Raw genomic sequence first — 22,221 nt, forward strand, 5'->3', positions numbered from 1 at the left:
TGTCACGCTTATCACCATAGTTCTCCCTGTTGACTTTTTGGCACAAACTCCTCCAAGACTGTGCTCTGCCCATCTGCACACGTCAGTACCTCTGTGGTGAGTGTGTGTGTGTGTGTGTGTGTGTGTGTACGTATATATGAATATGTATGAATGTGTGTCAGAATCTAAATTTATATACTTCGACTCAGATGTACAGACATATTGGTAACTGAAATCCCTCTTGCCTTAGGAGGTTTTTAAATATTTTATTACCATTTTACAGGTTAGAGGAGACTGAGGCTTATGGAGAAAATTACTTCTCCGGAGGTGATATATTCAATCTAATCTAATCTAACACTTTTCAGTCAAATTTAAGGCTGGTTATCTCAGTGACTGTCACTCACAGCCTGGTCACTTTGGGGACACACAGCCATCAGGGTTTCCTTCGCCCCCCCTCCCCACCAGAAGGCCGCATGGCATTTGGGGAGGAGAATTCCCGTCTGTCACCATCCTCTTGGCCTTGCCAGCCTTACTGGCGGAGTAGCTGGGTGGACTTAGTCCCTGGCATGATTCCCAGGTTTCTTCTGTGGCCACTGGTGTGAAGGTCCCATTCTCTGTTTTCTGCGTCCCAGCACCAGACCCCTCTGAGTCCCCAGGTCTCTCGATGCCTCCACACCCTTCCCTGGTCTCACTCAGGACCACTCACCTAGTCACCTCCGTCAGCCATTCAAATAATAGTTATTATTCTGGGCTTCCCTGGTGGCGCAGTGGTTGAGAGTCCACCTGCCGATGCAGGGGACACGGGTTCGTGCCCCGGTCCGGGAAGATCCCACATGCCGCGGAGCGGCTGGGCCCGTGAGCCATGGCCGCTGAGCCTGCACGTCCGGAGCCTGTGCTCCGCAACGGGAGAGGCCACAACAGTGAGAGGCCCGCGTACCGCAAAAAAAAAAAAAAAAAAAATTATTATTCTGAAATATACAGACTAAGGAGCAAATGAAAGGTATCTCTGCAGTTTACATCATCATCATCACCTAAGGAACGCTCATGTACCTACCACCCAGTTAAGAAATTACTCAGCCATTTCCCCCCAGCATTTTAACGTGAAAACTTTCAAACATACAGCAAAGCAAAAAGAATTTTACAGAGAACAGCTCTCCTCCTAATTCTACCGCTAACACTTTGCTATACTCTTTATTACATTTCTGTCTACCCATCCTTCTTGTCCTGCATTAATCCATCTTATTTTTTGATGCATTTCAAAATAAATAGCACACATCTGTAGTCCTCCCCCTAGATGTTTTAGCACATATACCATTAACTAGAATTCAACATTTTTTGTCTCCTTCATGTAAAATTAACACACAATGTGTATTAGTTATCATGATTGCATAATGAATTCTCCCCAAACTTAGCAGCCTAAAGCAAAAATCAAACATGTGTTATCATCTGTACAGTTTCTGTGGGTCAGGAACTTGGGAGCAGCTTAGCTGGACGGCTGTGGCTCAGGGTCCCTCGTAAGGCTGCAGTCATCTGAAGGCTTGACCTAGGCCGAGGATCCAGTTCCAAGACAGCGTGCTCTCATAGCTGTCAGCAGGAGGCCCCAGTTCCTCACCACATGGGCCTCCCCAGAAAGTGGCTGGAGTGTTCTCATGACACAGCCGCGGGTCCTCCTGAGCAAGTGATCCTGGAGAGCAAGATGGAAATTGCAGCATCTCTCGTGACTAAGCCTCAGGAGTCATGCCCTGTCATTGCTGCAATGTCCTGCTGGTTACGCAGGGCGTCACCCTCCCGTGTGGCAGAAGACTACACACGGGCCTGAAGACCAGGAGGCGGGGGTTATCGGCAGTCACCTTGGAGGCTGGCTACCACAGCCTGCCCTCGGGTCCTCAATGATTCACACTCCTCCTCCTCTCTCCCGAGGCCCCCCAGAATCTCACCCCATTAACAGCATCAGCTCAAATTCCAGAATCTCACCTAAATCAATGGGGCTCAAGGGTGTAGTTCCTTAAGTTCAGCTCCTCGAGTCCTACTTCCAGAAATCTGAAGACCGATGAACCAAGTGTCTGTCCCTCACACACCCGGCACATATTGGTGGGACAGACATAGCATAACTGCTACATACACTCCTCTTGTTCCAAAAGAAGAAAAACAGGAAACACACAGGAGTCACTGGCCCAAAGCAGTTCTGAAATCCAGCTGGGAAAATATTGGCAGTTCCTTGATTGGGCTTCAGTCCAACTCTTGCCCAGAAATGACTTTCCAAGGCTCTTGGCTCTGCCCCCTGGTTCCTGAGTTCCACCTTCTGAGTCGTCCTACCTTTCCTATGAAAGGTATCACATGTATGTGGCTGCATAATTTTATAGCCTGCTTCCTGCCTGTAGAAGCTTGGAGGTCCAGACGCTTCTTTTACTTTTGTGGGTCTCTGTCAGTCTGAGTTGGCAGTGCGTCTTATTGGGGTTCATCCTACTAGGCAAAACCCACGCCCACAGATTTTTTTGACACAAGCCCTTCCACCATGGGCTTCTGCAAAGACTGACAAAGGACAGAAGCTTCTTAGAAGCCCAGTTCTTTGACCGAAGGGTTCTCTTGGACACTGCCCTGGATCTGTATTCTTACAGATAGATTTTACAACAAAGGATTTTACAACCACACCCTCAGCTTCTTCTCTAGACTGTGTTTTCTTGAGAGCGCCCTTGATTTGATCTTTGCCCAGAACCTGTTTCTTGCATTTCATTTGCCACCTGGAGAGGCAGGGAATTTTCAAGCCCAGAGCACTGCCCTGGTTTAACAGCCCTTCCTTTAGCTGTCTGTCCCCCTCACATTTCACTATAAGTAGCAGGAAGTAACCAGGCAGCACCTTCCAAGACTCTGTCTAGGACTCTCTTTAGCTTCACCACTCAGCCTCATCACGAACATTTTCTACCTTCCTCATGACCACAGGCGACGTGTTATGAAACCTTCTGCCACCACCTAACAAGGATCCCTTAACCCCAGTAACATTTCCCTCACTTTCCTGGAAACCTTCCCTCACTGCCTCCTCAAAGGCCATCGGGCTTCTACTAAGACTATTCAGGCTTTCTCAAAGACTCTTGGCAAGAGTCCTCCAGCTTCTGCCCACTGTTCCATCCCAAACCACTCCACATTTTAGGGTTTTTGTTAAATTTTGCATCACTCCTTGTGCCAAAACCTGTATTTGCTACTTATTGCTGCTTAACAAATTACTGCAGGATGTAATGGCCTAAAACAACAGTAAACATATATTATCTCATAGTTTCTCTGAGTCAGGAATTTGGGAATGGCTTAGCTGGGTGATTCTTGCTCAGGATTTTTCATGAGGTTGCAGCAATGGTGTTGGCTGGGGCTGTGGTCATCTGGAGGCTTGTCTGGGGCTGGAGGACCCATCTCTAGGATGGTTCACTCACATGGCTTTTGGTAAGAGGCCTCAGTTCTTCACTAAGTGGACCTCTCCATAAGTTGCTTGAGTATCCTCAATGACATGGCTGCCGGCTCCTCCAGACAAGCGGTCCTAGAGAGTGAGGCAGAAGCTGCAATGTCTTTTATGATCTAACCTCAGGAATCAAACTCTGTCATTTCTGCAATATCCTTGGTTACATAGATAAGCTTTGTTATGGACTGAATTGCATTCCCCCAAAATTCATATGCTGAGGCCTCGATCCCAATATCGCAGAATGTGACTATATTTGGAGATAGCGTATTTAAATAGATGAGTAAGTTAAAATGAGATGATCGGGTGGGCCCTAATCCAAGGGCTGGTGTCCTTGTAAGAAGAGAGAGAGAGACGCCAGGGATGCACATGCACAGAGAAAAGGCCATGTGAGGACACAGCAGGAAGGCGGCCGTCTGCAAGCCAAGGAGAGAGGCCTAACCCTGCCCACACCTTGATCTTGGACTTCTAGCCTCCAGAACTGTGAGAAAATGAATTTCTTTTGTTAAGACCTCCTGTGGTGTTCTGTTATGGCAGCCCAAGCTAACTAATATAAAGTCCATCCAGTATTGGAGAGGATGATGCAAGGGTCTGAATACAAGGAGACAAGAATCAGTGGGGCCATCTTGGAGACTGGCTACCACACCATGAAAGGTATAGATCTTGAGTGTGCTTACTGAGTTTTTACGGTCGTGTACACCTATGTAAGCCGAATTCCTATCAAGATATATCACCCCAGAAAGTTCCCTCATGTCCCTCCCCAGTCAGTTCCCAGCCCCAGGCCCCAGAGGCAACCACTCTTCTGAATTCTTTTCCCGCCATGGATTAGATATTCCTGTTCTAGAATCTCAAGTACACAAAACCAAGTAGTACATGTTCCTTTGTGGAAGGCTTTTCTCACTCAGCATAGTATTTCTGAGATTCATTCGTTTTATTGTATGGATCATGTTCTGTTTTATGAACATATATACAGGGTTGTTTTTTTTTTTTTTTAATGCATCCTTTGGACACATGGCACATGGGCTGTTTCTTTTCTTTTCTGTTTTTCACTCCGCCATTTAAATTTTTCCACTGTAATCACCAGTTTCTCCAGTGCCATGTTGAACTTGGGGCCTCTCTAAAGGACTTGCATTCCCCCTGGAGAAATGAAGGATGAGTCGTATGGCTTAGAGTCCCTCACATCTACCTGGGCTCTATCTCCTCAACCTCTCAGCCAGGTCTCATGTTTCCAAACGTTTGCCCTCGTTCCCCTGACTCTCTCCCCATCCGCAGAAAAGGACTTTCATCTTCCCTTGTGATGGGGAGTTCCTTCCTGTCTGGGCCTCTCTACTCCACGCTTTAGAGAAAACTCTGTGCTCCAGTCCTCCATGCTGTCTCTTGACAGAAAAAACTTATTTTTAAGGGTTCTGAGAAAGCTCTTTCCTCTCTTAGCAAAGCTGGGCTCTTCAAATTAAATTGATTTACTGTTAGACTGTCATCTTGCTTTAGACTTGAAAAATTCTATTTGAAAACCCAAAGCCAAGGACTTATTTATTGCAGGTCAGGTCAGGGTTTCTCAATCTTGGCACAGTGACATGTGGGGCCGGATAACTCCTTGTTATGGGATCTGTCCTGTTCACTATAGAATGTTTAGCAGCATCCCTGACTCCTACCCGCTAGAGATACCAGTAGCAACACCACCACCACCACCACCCACTAACTGTGGTACTCAAAAATGTCTCCAGACATTGCCAAAAATCAAAACGTCATTTTGCCTGGGGGCAAAATCACCCTGTTCTAGTTAATACTCATCCTTCCTTTTCCACAAGGCAATAAACCATCAGCTCCAAGGCCAAATCTTAACGGCCAGAGCTCATGGGAGGTGGGGAAGAATTACTGAGAAAAGAAAATATGTGGAGTGACTTATTAAAATAGCATCTTGATTCATACATTTTCCCAATAATGGGATCATATGAACCTAACATAGGTAACCTCCTTTTTTTTTTTGGCCGTGCTGCTCAGCTTGCGGGATCTTTGTTCCCCAGCCAGGGATGGAACCTGTGCCCCCTGCAGTGGAAGTACAGAATCCTAACCACTGCACTGCCAAGGAATTCCCTACCTGATTTTTAAAATTCAATAATATATCATAAACATCTTCCCACTTCAATACATTTACTGCATAGTGGTTAAAAGCATAGGCTCTGAATCCAACAAACTTACGTTCATCCCTCGACTCTACCACTTACCAGCTGTGTGTCCTTGAGCAGGTGACTTGACATCTCTGTGCCTCATATCTCTCACATATAAAATGGAGATGGGAATAATAATGCCTATCTCACTGGGTTGTTATGAAGACAAAATCGTATCCTGCCTGTAAGTGCTGAGCACAGCGCCTGGTGCATAGCGAACATTCAGTAAATATTAAAATTTAAAAATTATTACCTAACCACGATTGTTATTTAACTTTTATTTACAACTTACAATGTCTTAAAGACACAGTTAAGGTGCACACATACTGCCCTTGCTGCAGACTGGTGATTATTGGAGAGCACCAGGACAGCTGGGGGTTGTTAAAATATTAAAGTAACTCCCCTGCCGTTTGGCCAACAGCTCACGCCCAAAAATTCTTAAACTGCCTGTGTCCCCGTATCCGCCGTCCCACCGCCCCAGCCCTCCCGACCCTCCCTGGGGCTTCTCCCCGCTGGGACCTCTGAAGGATCCAGAAGCTGGAGTTAAGCCGGTTTGGTCATACATGGCCCTTAGGTTCTTTTTCATAAATAACAGTAGCCGGTAAAGAAGTTTGGGGTGGGTGAGAGGTAACTGCTCCAGCACCTCCCTACCTGGGTGTAAGGAAAGCGAGTCTCAGAGCAAATTCTAGCCCCACAAAGACTTTGAGTAGACACACCATCCCCAGTAAAGGGACCCCATCGATCAGGCTGTTCTGTAGGTTTGATGAAGTCCCCCCTCCGGCCATCATCTTGCAGGGAAGGGTCCCCTCGAGACAGCCACGACAGGGTCGCAGAGGCAGCCGGGGTCACCCCTAGAGATGGCATCAGACGCCAGAGCTCTAAACTGAGACTGGACAGGGGCGCAGTTAGGGTCAGACCCCGGGGCCCTCCCTGGGGACACAGGCCAGGCAGGCAGTACCTTCCTCCAGTGGGAGCCGATTTCTAGCATTCAGTATACCAGCTAAGAGGCCACCCTTTTACCAATAAGAACCCATTTCTGGCCTTCAGTTTGCTAACCAGGAAGACTCTAGGGGTCACAGCTGCCTCTGGACGGTAGCCTGTCTGATGTAATACTGCCCGGCCACACCAGACCTGGGAACCACAGATTCTGGCAACTGACTGCCCCAGCCTGAAAATTAAATGGCCGGCACACACGTAGCATCAAACAGACTATGCTGAATGTTTAGAAACTAAGCCACAGGCCTGTGACAATCCTCGATGCGCCACAGGGACCCCCGCAGAATTAGGCTGCATGATATAGTCAAGCCTGCACCAGAAGACGATTTTTTAAAAATCTCTTTTCTCTATTCCTTTTTTTTCCTAGCCCAGTTATAGATGTTGGCAGGAAAGGAGGTGTTTGTTAGGTCAGGAAGAAGGGGAAAATGTTCTGGTTCTGTGCTTTCTGCTACGGCAGCACCAGCCCCAGTGGCTGCTGAGCATCTGAAATTGTGGCCCGTGCGACTGAGGAACCAAACGTTTAATTTTAATTCATTTAAATTTAAAAACTGATATGTGATCCAGTTATTGAAAGGGTCGAAGTCTGTCTGGAACATGTCGAGTTGGCGAATCGACTTTTTCGACTCTAAGTTTTTGTGGAATCTGAAAACAGATCAAGTCTTCCTCCTGAAAATTCAGTTTCCAAATTGAGATGTGCCATCAGTGTAAAATAAACTCCAGATTTCAAAGGCTTCATACCTCGAAGAAAAAGAATATAAAATTTTCTGCTTATTTTTTGTCGATTACGTGTTGAAATGATATTTTTTTTCATGTATTGGGTTAAATAAAATTTATCGTTAAAAAATTCATCTCTTCTTTTTACCTTTTTAACGCGACTACTAGAAAATTGAAAATTGCATTCAGTAGCTCGCATCAGGCACTGCTGCTGTAGTCAGTTAGGACTTAGCTGCTCAGGACCCAAGAGGGTCAGATGGGGGCAGTGAGCTTCAAATAAAAGTTTTCTAATCATGGACCTAGTTGGGGAGGTAGAAGGAGAGAAAATGGGCAGCTGCTGAAGTTCCAGGCCCTTCTGTTCCTCGCGCCCCAGGAAACACTGTGGCCAGGGCTGCTCCTTCAACACGCAAGGCTGTGCGTTCTCCGGGCACCACAGGCCATCAGCTATGTCCACTAGAGGTTCTGGGGTCCAAAAACAGGTTTGAGACCTGGCTGGGGGGCAGGAATCTTTGACTCTAAAATGCATAAATAAAAAATGCAGAAGCAAAATGAATAAATGATTGAATGAATGTCCACAAACATGACGGTGCGTGCTTCATTCATCATTAATGTTAATACTCATTAAAGTTTCATCACCTTTGAAAACAATTTCTTCAGTTTCTCACTTCACAAGAAGTGACTGTCCAGAAACCATAGTCACTTGGACATTTAAAATACGCCGCCTGGGCCCAAGTGATCTCACAAGTAGAATTATAGAAATCTTTACAAAAGTTTCTACACCAATAAAAAAAAAAATGTATTCAGTGTTGATGTGAGTGAATTGCGAGATGTCTGATGTGATACAGAGTGGGGCCCCCAAACATAATGCCATACTCCCCGAAAGTCATATAAACAGCCCTTGTAACATTGGGGTTAATAAGAGAAAAATTAGGAAAGCTTAAATGTCTATCAAGTGGATCCTAGTTAAATACGTTTGGCACGCTTGTACAGTGGACCACAATGCTACCATCGAAAAGAACCCGGTACAGCTACAAATACTGACATGGGAAGATGTTTTTGATATTGTTAGCTGAAAAGTAAGCTGGAGAAGAATCTCTGTCATGTAAATCCATTATTGTTTTTTGAAAAGATATGACTGCAATAAAAAAAATATAGCTAACGTTTAGTGCTAAATGCTCTACATGAGGGGTCAGCAAACTTTTCCTGTAAGGAGCCAGGTAGTAAATACTTTAGGGTTTGTGAGTCACATGGTCTCTGCTGCAACTACTCAGCTCTGCCTTTGTAGCTGGGAAGCAGCCATAAATAATATGTAAATGAATCACTGTGGCTGTGTTGCAATAAAACTTTATTTACAAAACTAGGCAGAAGGCCAGATTTGGCCACAGAGCCATAGTGTGCCAACCCCTGCTCTATATCATTATTCTATTTAATCTCCAGATAGCCCTTTATAGCAGAGACTATCAGTGGTCCTAAATTATATATGTGGAAACTAAGGCTTAGAGAGAGTAAATGACTTGCCTAAGGTCATCAGCTCTTATGCGGCATAGAAAAAAGTCTGGAAAGAGACACAACACAGTGCATCTGTGCAGTTAACGCTGGGGAAGAGAAATGAGGCAGCTCTTACCCTTTCCAGTACTCCTGTAATGCTTTCATTGCATAAGTCTCATGAATGTGAAGGTTAATCTGAAAATATTCTTTAAGACTTTGGGGAAACTCACAGTCTCCTCTGCATTCTCTTTCGACCTTGTGTGTTAGTGTGGACCAACGCCGTGGAACTGTCGGAACGATCAGTGGCCGAGGAAATTCCTGGGGCAGGGTTCTCCAGAGAAATTTTTGTGGACCAGGACCTGGCCCAGCACGATAAGGTGAGGGGTCTTGGGGAAGGACAGAGCTACAGCAGCAAGAGGGACCATGGAGAGATTGCCACTGCCTCTTGTTCACTGTGTCTCAAGGACTGACTCTTTTTCCTACTTCCAAGAAACCACCTCTTCCTCCCAAGACATTCAGCCAGGTTTGGCCATTGCTCATTTTATCCCAGATAACATCTACAACTACAAGGTACTGAGCACCTACTGTGTGCTCGGCCATGTCCTGTGCACTTGACATTTATTAGCTCGTTAATCTTCACCAACTTCAATATAGATTTTATCACCCTCACTTTGCAGATGAAGAAACTGAAGCTCAGAGAGGTTAAGTAATGTGTTCAAGGTTGCCCAGTGCAAGGAGCAGTGTTAGGATTCAAACCAAGTCTGGTTAACTTCTCAGAGGGTACTTCTAACTCCCACACAGTAATCACTTGGTCAACCTTGAGTGATGGAACAGTGATGCAAAAACACGTTCCTAGCAGGAGCAAGTGAGCACTGAAGTCAGGGAGGCCTGGGCAGAGAGACTCGTTAAAGAACCAGAGAGGTTTAAAGCAGGGATGCGAGCAGAACAGATGGATTCAAGCCATCCTGGGAAGGGCCCAGGTCAATTTCTCCCCGCTTAGACACGACCTGAAAGTTACTCTAAAAGAAGCAGTCTATAATATCTTGCTTTCCTTAAGGGCCAGGGCCTGCTCCCACAGCAATTCTCGGAGTTTGTGAGGAGCAGACCTACCTGGGGTTCTTGTCAGACACGGAAATCCAAAACTTCAGGAGGCAGGGGGTTCCAACTCGGGCATCCTGGGACCAGACTCTGAAAAATGTTGCAGAAAGGCGAGAAGCCACGCTCAGATTCTGTATTTATCGCTGTGTAACAAGCCACCCCAAAACTTAGTGGCTTAAAACAGCAATTCATTATTCCCCAGAATCTATGGGTTGACCTGGCAGGTTCCTTTGCTCGCGTCCCCTGGCCTCACTCGTGCAGGCTCAGTCAGCCGCTGGCTTGGCCAGGCTGGTGGTCTCCATTGGCCTCCTTCCCACATCTGGGGCCTCAGCCAGGATGCCTGGACTGGTGGGCCCCTTTCTGCATGTGGTTTTTCATCACAGCACGGTGGGCTCAGGGTTCCCAGGGGGCCAGAGCAGAAGCTGCACAGCCTGTAAGAACTTGCGTGGAGATCATACAGCATCACTTCCACTCCATTCCGTTGGTTAAAGTAAGTCACAGGGCCAGCCCAGACTAGAGGGTGGGGAAATAGACTGGGTGGCAAAGCTGCAAAGTATTTGTAGCCACTTTTCGACCTACCTCAATTTTAACTTGGAAATATAGTGCAACCACTATAAATTTTTCTATTTATAGAAAATTTTTATAAGCCATTTATAATTTTTTCTATTTATAATAGAAATAATTTTTTCTATTTATAAGCCATTTATACCCTGACTTGCCAGGACTCCTTCAAGTGACAATAAACAAATTAGCTTGAGGGGGAGCATTTATTAGCTCATTTTATTGGAAAATTTAAAGGGCCGCTAGCTTTAGGTATGGCTAGATCCAGGAGCTTGAATGATGTCATCCGAACACCTCCCCACTACCCATCTCTCCCCTCTGTTTCCCTCAGAGTCTGGCTTTCTACATAAGGCTGGCTTTGTGTGTTAGAAAAGACAAACCCCGGCAAACAAGCCTACATATTTAAAGGTTGTGATCCAAAAGAAGGCAAGACCCTCTCCCTCTGTAATCGATGTGTGAAATCTCTGATTGACCAGCTTGGGCCACAGGCACACGGGGAGGTGGGACAGGAAGGAGCAGGGCACGTGACTGACAGTCCTACCCAGACCACATGGAAGGAGGAACGCTCCCTCCAAGAAGGGCAAGGGGACCCTCACCAGGAAAGCAGAACCCACGGCTGTCCGCTGCCCTCTGCAAACTTCTTATATTCCAGCACTGGCACGGGGCCTGGCACTTAGCTGCTGCCCGATGAATGTTTGTTGCATGAAAAATGAAGCACCTGGCTGATCATAACAGGGTGAAGCGGGGGAAACTGCCCAGGCGTAGGGAACGTGTCTGACGCTCTCTCTTGAAGTTTGGCCACCAGCGTTCACAAGGGCCCAAAGGAAGGCCCCTGGCAGCAGCTGGCAATGTCAGACAGGCTTTCTCATGAGCGAGACCCTGTCCTTCCCCAGGTCACGGAGCTAGCAGGTCGTGAGGCTGACTGGACGGCTCCCCTGGGAATGAGCTGGCCTAGAAATTGCCCGTTTACCTCCTCCTGTGGCTGCTTTGGAAAAGGCCTCTGGGGCACTTTTCTTCTTCTTCTTCAGTTTTTCTGACATTTTATTGATAACTTCTGGTGAGAAGTTTGGGGGATTTTTTTTTTCCTTTTTTGGAAAACCTAACAAATTCTTTGGCTGCAGAGCTTTTTCACTGGAGAGACGGAGGGCAGGGTTAATTATACCTGTGGGTAAAGTCTAGCAGCAATTTTGTTTTTCCAGCCGAAAGTTTACATGAGCCCACGCAAAGAGATCACCATTCCTGTCTCATTTACTTTCCAGATTCAGTTACCTGGAAAAAATTCATACATGAATAGCCAAAAGAGGCAGGAAGTACTAGAAGAGAGGAAAGGGAAAACAAATATTTCAGAATGTTTTAAGTTAAAAAAAATAACCCTCGTTATAGGCAGAATGTGGTCAAACAGAATGTTGTTTTCCTGATTACCTTTCCTAGGTCCCCAGTGTGCTAGGCTGAATATTACAAATGAAAATATTATAAGTAAACTTTCTAGCAACAAAAGTTCCCAAGTGGGATGGTTGTTCTTAGTATGAAAGTATAATTCTCGGGGAAAGGAAAGTTTCTGTACCTGTGAGGTATAGACATCCATTACAGGAGTCTGTATACAAGTACATCATTTTAACCAAATTCTTGTCTCTATGAGATTTTCCAAGCGACAGAGATAGCCTTGAAAGTCTGCTTTTTCCCTCCCTGCCTGCCCTCACCTTCCCAAAGAATGATACCATATTTTTCCTGTATTTCTTTAAATGGGCTCAGCCTTACACCCAGACCCACACCTAGTAAATTTCCCATCTGGCCTCCACCCAGGATGAAATAATTCTGCTGCTGGGAAAAGAAGTCAGCCGTCTCTCGGATTTTGAACTTGAATCCAAATACAAAGACACCGTGATAGCAAGCCTGCACAACGAAGTGGCCAACCTGAGCCAGAAGCTGTTGGAAACAGCCGCCTCCAGGCAGAAGGAGAGGGTGATCCCGCCCAAGTTTCAGGTTCCGCATGAAGAGGACGATGCCCAACAGAGAGAGATCCAGAGCTTGAAAGACCAGGTAGGGCTCAGAGACAAGTGGGTCAGGGCCTTGGGGTCACAACACAGGGTGACAGCTCTCAGGGAGAGCCTGGGCGGAGCCACCCGGGTAGTTAGAAATGGGCAGTGAGCATAGCATGGTGGAGAAGAGTGCAGATCCAGGGAGTGGAGGGTTGGCAGGTTTCTAGCCTTGTAAGAACAATATTAGATTTGATTAAGTGCCTACCGTGTTCAGGCCCTGGTGCAGGCACTTTTGGTGTATTAGCTTATTTATTTATGGCTGCATTGGGTCTTCGTCGCTGCGCGGGCTTTCTCTAATTTCAGTGAGCAGGGGCTACTCTTTGCTGCGGTGCGTGGGCTTCTCATTGCAGTGGCTTCTCTTGCTGCAGAGCATGGGCTCTAGACGCGCGGGCTTCAGTAGTTGCAGCATGAGGGCTTCAGTAGTTGTGGCTCGCAGGCTCTAGAGTGCAGGCTCAGTAGTTGTGGCCTACAGGCTTAGTTGCTCCATGGCATGAGGGATCTTCCTGGACCAGGGCTCGAACCCGTGTCCCCTGCATTGGCAGGCGGATTCTTAACCACTGCACCATGAGGGAAGTCCCCGCATTAGCTATTTAAACCTCAGTCTTCTGACACATGCCATTCTACAGATGAGGAGACTGAGGCAGGCTCAGAGATGCCCAGGAGCTCATTACAGCTTGCACAGCAAGTGAGAGGCAGTGATGTGATTTCAGTTCAGCTCTGCCATCTTGTACACCTCATGCTTTCACACCCACTTTGCATTTCCACCCAGCTCCTGTCACTTCAGTGATCTCTTCTCACACCCACCCAGACCCAGCCAGAAAAAGCTGGAGATGGGGAGAAGGAACCCCACAGTGTTCCAAACACTGAGGCCTTTATCAAACCCTGAAGGCAGCTGCTGGTTCATTTACAGGGAATTTCACCAAAAATTCTCCACCCAGAATGTCTGGATTTACCAGTCAACTTCCTTTCTCCTGAAATTAAATCCAAAAAAAAAAAATTTTTTTAAGTTTTAAACAACTACTTTAAAATTGGCCATTGATCTTGTACATAAATTATATCTCTACAAAGTTAATAAAAAAGCAATTGGTCATTGATGAATTTTGGCCTCAGTGCATAATTCTGCTTAAAACCGTAGTCAGATTTGGTTCAAGATGGCAGAGTAGGAGGATGTGCGCTCACTCCCTCTTTCGAGAACACCAGAATCACAACTAACTGCTGAACAATCATCGACAGGAAGACACTGGAACTCACCAAAAAAGATACCCTACACCCAAAGACAAAGGAGAGGCTGCAATGAGACGGTAGGAGGGGCGCGATCACAATAAAATCAAGTCCCGTAACTGCTGAGTGGGTGACTCACAAACTGGAGAACGCTTACACCACAGAAGTCCACCCACTGGAGTGAAGGTTCTGTGCCCCACGTCAGGCTTCCCAACCTGGGGGTCTGGCAATGGGAGTAGGAATTCTTAGAGAATCAGACTTTGAAGGCTAGCGGGATTTGATTGCAGGACTTCGGCAGGACTGGGGGAAACAGCGACTCCACTCTTGGAGGGCACACACAGAGTAGTGTGCGCATCGGGACCCAGGGGAAGGAGCAGTGACCCCACAGGAGACTGAACCAGACCTACCTGCTAGTGTTGGAGGATCTCCTGCAGAGGCAGGGGGCAGCTGTGGCTCACCAAGGGACAAGGACACTGACAGCAGAAGTTCTGGAAAGTGCTCCTTGGCATCAGCCCTCCCAGAGTCCACCATTAGCCCCACCAAAGAGCCCAGGTATGCTCCAGTGTTGGGTTGCCTCAGGCCAAACAACCAACAGGGAGGGAACCCAGACCCACCCATCAGCAGACAAGCAGATTAAAGTTTTACTGAGCTCTGCCGACCAAAGAAACAGTCAGCTCTACCCACCACCAGTCCCTCCCATCAGGAAGCTTGCACAAGCCTCTTAGATAGCCTCATCCAACAGAGGGCAGACAGCAGAAGCAAGAAGAACTACAATCCTGCAGCCTGTGGAACAAAAACCACATTCACAGATACACAAAATGAAAAGGCAGAGGACTATGTACCAGATGAAGGAATAAGATAAAACCCCAGAAAAACAACTAAATGAAGTGGAGATAGGCAACCTTCCAGAAGAAGAATTCAGAATAATGATAGTGAAGATGATCCAGGACCTCGGAAAAAGAATGGAGGCAAAGATTGAGAAGATGCAAGAAATGTTTAACAAAGATCTAGAAGAATTAAAGAACAAACAAACAGAGATGAAAAATACAATAACTGAAATGAAAAATACACTAGAAGGAATCAATAGAATAACTGAGGCAAAAGAATGGATAAGTGACCTGGAAGACAGAATGGTGGAATTCACTGCTGCGGAACAGAATAAAGAAAAAAGAATGAAAAGAAATGAAGACAGCCTAAGAGACCTCTGGGACAACATTAAACGCAACAACGTTCACATTATAGGGGTCCCAGAAGGAGAAGAGAGAGAGAAAGGACCCGAGAAGATATTTGAAGAGATTATAGTCAAAAACTTCCCTAACATCGGAAAGGAAATAGCCACCCAAGTCCAGGAAGCACAGAGAGTCCCATACAGGAGAAACCCAAGGAGAAACACACCAAGACACATAGTAATCAAATTGGCAAAAATTAAAGACAAAGAAAAATTATTGAAAGCAGCAAGGGAAAAATGACAAATAACATACAAGGGAACTCCCATAAGGTTAACAGCTGATTTCTCAGCAGAAACTCTACAAGCCAGAAGGAAGTGACATGATATACTTAAAGTGATGAAAGGGAAGAACCTACAACCAGATTACTCTACCCCGCAAGGATTTCATTCAAGATTCGGTGGAGAAATCAAAAGCTTTACAGACAAGCAAAAGCTAAGAGAATTCAGCACCACCGAACCAGCTCTACAACAAATGCTAAAGGAACTTCTCTAAGTGGGAAACACAAGAGAAGAAAAGGACCTACAAAAACAAACCCAAAACAATTAAGAAAATGGTAATAGGAACATACATATCGATAATTACCTTAAACGTGAATGGATTAAATGCTCCAACCAAAAGACACAGGCTCACTGAATGGATACAAAAACAAGACCCATATATATGCTGTCTACAGGAGACCCACTTCAGACCTAGGGACACATTCAGACTGAAAGTGAGGGGATGGAAAAAGCTATTCCATGCAAATGGAAATCAAAGGAAAGCTGGAATAGCAATACTCATATCAGATAAAATAGACTTTAAAATAAAGAATGTTGCAAGAGACAAGGAAGGACACTACGTAATGATCAAGGGATCAATCCAAGAAGAAGATATAACAATTATAAGTATATATGCACCCAACATAGGAGCACCTCAATACATAAGGCAACTGCTAACAGCTCTAAAAGAGGAAATTGACAGTAACACAATCATAGTGGGGGTCTTTAACACCTCACTTACACCAATGGACAGATCAACCAAACAGAAAATTAATAAGGAAACACAAGCTTTAAATGACACAATAGACCAGATAGATTTAATTGATATTTATAGGACATTCCATCCAAAAACAGCAGATTACACTTTCTTCTCAAGTGCGCACGGAACATTCTCCAGGATAGATCACATCTTGGGTCACAAATCAAGCCTCAGTAAACTTAAGAAAATTGAAGTCATATCAAGCATCTTTTTTGACCACAACACTATGAGATTAGAAATGAATTACACGGAAAAAACCATAAAAAACACAAACACAAGGAGGCTAAATAGTATGTTACTAAATAACCAAGAGATCACTGAAGAAATCAAATAGGAAATCAAAAAATACCTAGAGACAAATGACAATGAAAACACGATGATCCAAAACCTATGGGATGCAGCAAAAGCAGTTCTAAGAGGGAAGTTTATAGCTATACAAGCCTACCTCAAGAAACAAGAAAAATCTCAAATAAATAATCTAACGTTACACCTAAAGGAACTAGAGAAAGAGAACAAACAAACCCCAAAGTTAGCGGAAGGAAAGAAATCCTAAAGATCAGAGCAGAAAGAAATGAAATAGAAACAAAGAAAACAATAACAAAGATCAATAAAACTAAAAGCTGGTTCTTTGAGAAGTTAAACAAAATTGATAAACCATTAGCCAGACTCATCAAGAAAAAGAGGGAGAGGACTCAAGTCAATAAAATTAGAAATGAAAAAGGAGAAGTTACAACAGACACCGCAGAAATACAAAACATCCTAAGAGACTGCTACAAGCAACTCTATGCCAATAAAATGGACAACCTGGAAGAAATGGACAAATTCTTAGAAAGTTATAACCTTTCAAGACTGAACCAGGAAGAAATAGAAAATATGAACAGACCAATCACAAGTAATGAAATTGAAACTGTGATTTTAAATCTTCCAACAAACAAAAGTCCAGGACCAGAAGGCTTCACAGGTGAATTCTATCAAACATTTAGAGATGAGCTAACTAACACCCATCCTTCTCAAACTCTTCCAAAAAATTGCAGAGGAAGGAACACTCCCAAACTCATTCTCTGAGGCCACCATCACCCTGATACCAAAACCAGACAAAGATACTACAAAAAAAGAAAATTAAAGACCAATATCACTGATGAATATAGATGCAAAAATACTAGCAAACAGAATCCAACAACACATTAAAAGGATCATACACCATGATCAAGTGGGATTTATCCCAGAGATGCAAAGATTCTTCAATATATGCAAATCAATCAATGTGATACACCATATTAACAAATTGAAAAAGAAAAACAATATGATCATCTCAATGGATGCAGAAAAAGCTTTTGACAAAATTCAACACCGATTTATGACAAAAACTCTCCAGAAAGTGGGCATAGAGGGAACCTACTTCAACATAATAAAGGCCATATATGACAAACCCACAGCAAACATCATTCTCAATGGTGAAAAACTGAAAGCATTTCCTCTAAGACCAGGAACAAGACAAGGTTGCCCACTCTCGCCACTATTATTCAACATAGTTTTGGAAGTCCTAGCCACGGCAATCAGAGAAGAAAAAGCAATAAAAGGAATACAAATTGAAAAAGAAGAAGTAAAACTGTCACTGTTTGCAGATGACATGATACTATACATAGAGAATCCTAAAGATGCCACCAGAAAACTACTAGAGCTAATCAATGAACTTGGTAAAGTTGCAGGATACAAAATTAATGCACAGAAATCTCTTGCATTCCTATACACTAATGATGAAAAATCTGAAAGAGAAATTAAAGAAACACTCCCATTTACCATTGCAACAAAAAAATTAAATACCTAGGAATAAATCTACCTAGGGAGACAAAAGACCTGTATGCAGAAAACTGTAAGACACTGATGAAAGAAATTAAAGATGATACCAACAGATGGAGAGCTATACCACGTTCTTGGATTGGAAGAATCAATATTGTGAAAATGACTATGCTACCCAAAGCAATCTACAGATTCAATGCAATCCCTATCAAATTACCAATGGCATTTTTTACAGAACTAGAACAAAAAAATCTTAAAATTTGTGTGGAGACACAAAAGACCCCGAATAGCCAAAGCAGTCTTGAGGGAAAAAAAACGGAGCTGGAGGAATCAGACTCCCTGACTTCAACCTATACTACAAAGCCACAGTAATCAAGACAATATGGTACTGACACAAAAACAGAAATACAGATCAATGGAACAGGATAGAAAGCCCAGAGATAAACCCACGAATCTATGGTCAACTAATCTATGACAAAGGAGGCAAGGATATACATTGGAGAAAAGACAGTCTCTTCAATAAGTGGTGCTGGGAAAACTGGACAGCTACATGTAAAGAATGAAATTAGAACACTCCCTAACACCATACACAAAAGTAAACTCAAAATGGATTAGAGACCTAAAGGTAAGACCAGGCACTATAAAACTCTTAGAGGAAAACATAGGAAGAACAGTCTTTGACATAAATCACAGCAAGATATTTTTTGATCCACCTCCTAGAGTAATGGAAATAAATACAAAAATAAACAAATGGGACCTAATGAAACTTCAAAGCTTTTGCGCAGCAAAGGAAACCATAAACAAGACAAAAAGACAACCCTCAGAATGGGAGAAAATATTTGCAAAGGAAGCAACTGACAAAGGATTAATTTCCAAAATATATAAACAGCTCATGCTGCTCAACATTAAAAAAACAAACAACCCAATCCAAAAATGGGCAGAAGACCTAAATAGACATTTCTCCAAAGAAGACATACCGATGGCCAAGAGACACATGAAAAGCTGCTCAACATCATTAATTATTAGAGAAATGCAAATCAAAACTACAATGAGGTTCCACCTCACACCAGTTAGAACGGGCATCGTCAGAAAATCTACAAACAATAAATGCTGGAGAGGGTGTGGAGAAAAGGGAACCCTCTTGCACTGTTGGTGGGGATGTGAATTGATACAGCCACTATGGAGAACAGTATGGAGGTTCCTTAAAAAACTAAAAAGAGAATTACCATATGATCCAGCAATCCCACTACTGGGCATGTACCCTGAGAAAAACATAATTCAAAAACCGCATGCACCCCAATGTTCATTGCAGCACGATTTACAATAGCCAGGACATGGAAGCAACCTAAATGCCCATCGACAGCCGAATGGATAAAGAAGATATGGCACATATATATACAATGGAATATTACTCAGCCATAAAAAGGAACAAAATTGGGTCATTTGTAGAGACATGGATGCATCTAGAGACTGTCATATAGAGTGAAGTAAGTCAGAAAGAGAAGAACAAATATCGTATATTAACGCATATACGTGGAACCTAGAAAAATGGTAAAGATGAACCAGTTTGCAGAGCAGAAATTGAGACACAGATGTAGAGAACAAACGTATGGACACCAAGGGGGGAAAGCGGCAGGGGGTGGGGAATGGTGGTGTGATGAACTGGGAGATTGGGATTTACATGTATACACTGATGTGTATAAAATGGGTGACTAATAAGAAAAAAATAAACAAATAAACAAACATTTTTTTAAAAGAGAGAGAAAAAAAAAAAACCATAGTCAGTGCTTGGAGGCCTTGGTTCTCTTGTTCTCTGTTTACTGTCTTTCCCTTCTGTAACCGATTCTAGGTACACAGTCTCAGTCCTAGAAATGATGCTCTAGAAAGGACACAGATTGTGTATGGTGAACCTAGGAGATTCTAGCAGGAAACTGTAAGTTCCATGAAGGCAAAGGTTGGGCCCAGTAATCTTCTAGAACTCTGTTAGGACCGTGTCTGTTTGTTTGTTCCTTATTCATCCATCCATCCATCCGTCCATTCATTCAAATAAATATTTGGGGGGGCCTATCCCGTGCCATGCCCTCTTCCAGGCTCTAAGAATTCAGCAGAGAACAAGACAGACATGAGCCTTCCCCCTGTTATGCTCTAGTGAGGGAGACAGAATAAACAAGTAAACAAATACATGCTCTAATATTTAAACGAACTGATGACTCTCCTTCGAACCTGGTTTTGAAAAAACAATGAAAGTAACAGGTCCTATAGGAATTATTAGTGCAAACAGCTACCTTGACATGTAGCTGACATATTAATGAGCATCTTTTTCTTGAACTGAGCCCAATTTTGCTGAAATATTCCCTTCAGTTATTCTCCCATTTCAGAGCTTTCCTGAGAAAATGACATGCCTTTTTCAGGTACACGGAGGAGGCTGAATTATTCCCACATACCTTTGTTTTTTTTTTTGGCCGTACCACACGGCTTTCAGGATCTTAGTTCCCCGACCAGGGATCAAACCCAGGCCTCCAGCAGTGGAAGCACGGAGTCCTGACCACTGGACCGCCAGGGAATTCCCCACATACCTTTTTTTTTTAATAACTGAAATATATTTGACATGTAATATTATATAATTCTCACATATCTGTGAATATCAGCAAGTCACAATGTGAGTATTGTTTAAAGTGGCTGCCGGTGTCTGGGGGGAAAAATGTTTCTTTACAAAGAAATTATCTAGAAATAATTACACTGCTGTATCATGCTGTTGCCTCCCCCACCACTGGAGCTTCGCTTGTCACTGAAGGAGAATATTTTATAACAAGGCACTTATGAACCAGAGGCTCCCCTGGTTTGCACTCAAATCGAGTTTCATCCACTGACATTTTAGTTTCTTAACTATTCTACTACCTGCAGAGCATTCCACCAGAAGTGTAAGCCACATGGCAGGTTGATTTATCGTTCTGATCACTTTATGTGTTTTCCTCGGTCCCCGAAGGTGTGTGCGTAATGATTTGCTCTCAAAGATCTTCGATCCGCTACAATATCACTAGAAAATTCTTACCTCCATGTGCTCTTATATGCCTGTGCTAATTGGAAGCCAAATTATTATCTTGAAAGAATCACTCCTCCTAGCACTATTAACTTTCTTATGATTCAGTGCCCATTTTATTACACAGCTTAACAGACATTAAACATCTCGGAACTTATGCCAATGACAAACGATATGGATATTTATTTTGGTAGTAAAAGTATCAAAGAGGTTTGAAGACTCTTTGGAGTTTTCCAGCAATCCGAAATCCTAAAACTCTGACGCTTAGATTGAAATATTTTAAGTCTGTCAAAAGCACTGGAGTCTTAGAGGGGGACGTATGTTTTCCCTTCTGGAAGTTTGTCTCTGTGTGTTCTATCTCTGGTATCATGTAAATAAAAGCATTACGCTGAGAAGAGCTTACAAACACTTTCAGTGTTCCCAGGACCTTTTTTGGAAAAGTTGTATTTTTCCCCCCAACAGAGAAAAGTAAGATGTGAAAGAACTTTTTTACTCAAAGTTTCCAAAGCACAAACATGCAAAAATATAGCCTTGGGGAGAGTGGGGGGCGGAGTGGCCTGTGTCCCCGCGGCTTCTAGCATAGACCCCCCCAATAATGTCTCAGGTGCCCCAGGGAAAAAGAAGTGTAACTGCCCCAAGTGTCATAGACTCTGAACCATGATGGTTCATGAAATGAGTCAGAAAACTTGTGAGACCTTGACGCTTCTGTTAATTCTACCAGAGTAATAATGACAAGATTTCCAAGGACACAAACCAAGACTAAAGGCTGTGAGCGCCATCTGGTGGCCATGTCACCACGCCCAAACCCCATTACCTGGGCATGCCCACCCCCTCCCCTCAGCCTTTTTTTTTTTTTTTAATGTGATGCCCGCAACCTGGTCTGACGGTAAACAGGGAAATTCCTGTATTTCTTCTTTTGGAGGGATTATTTTTATTTAAGATACTGAGTCTCTATTTACTCTTATAACAGTTATTTTTAATTTAATGCAAGTTTTTAAGTTTAAAAAGGGAGCTGCTTCTACGAAAAATGCTAAGAAATTATAGTGGGGCTAGCCAAGAGACATGGGAAAAATAGTGAAAGCGGTATATGAATGACTGAAGTTTAGGAACTCTCTTAGGGTGAGGTTGCCAGATAAAGTAAGGGCACCCAGTTAAATTTGAATTTTAGAATTTCGTTTTAGTGTGTGTCCCAAATATTGCATGGGACACACTTGCACTAAAATATTATTCATTATCTGAAATCCTATTTTAAGTGAACATCCTTTTTTCCTCCCCTAAATCTGGCAAACTTACCTTAGGAGAACAAAGAAATTGCACCCAGGACTTCCCTGGTGGCGCAGTGGTTAGGAATCCGCCTGCCAGTGCAGGGGACATGGGCTCGAGCCCTGGTCCAGGAAGATCCCACATGCCGCGGAGCAACTAAGCC

The 22,221-nt window shown here is 43.8% G+C and overlaps 1 protein-coding gene across 3 annotated transcripts in view; it reads left to right on the forward strand.

The window, feature by feature from the left end:
- The window catches only part of FHAD1 (forkhead associated phosphopeptide binding domain 1), a 138,108-nt gene that overhangs the window by 42,097 nt on the left and 73,790 nt on the right, over window positions 1-22,221 (forward strand). For all 3 annotated transcript variants that reach the window (XM_032653758.1, XM_032653773.1, XM_032653769.1), the window contains exons 5-6: window positions 9,058-9,167; window positions 12,253-12,489. In XM_032653758.1, coding sequence (XP_032509649.1) covers window positions 9,058-9,167; window positions 12,253-12,489 — 347 coding nt within the window. The remainder of the gene's footprint in view (window positions 1-9,057; window positions 9,168-12,252; window positions 12,490-22,221) is intronic.

This window comes from Phocoena sinus, chromosome 1 (genome assembly GCF_008692025.1).
Source record: "Phocoena sinus isolate mPhoSin1 chromosome 1, mPhoSin1.pri, whole genome shotgun sequence".
In the NCBI taxonomy this organism is placed as follows: Eukaryota; Metazoa; Chordata; class Mammalia; order Artiodactyla; family Phocoenidae; genus Phocoena; species Phocoena sinus.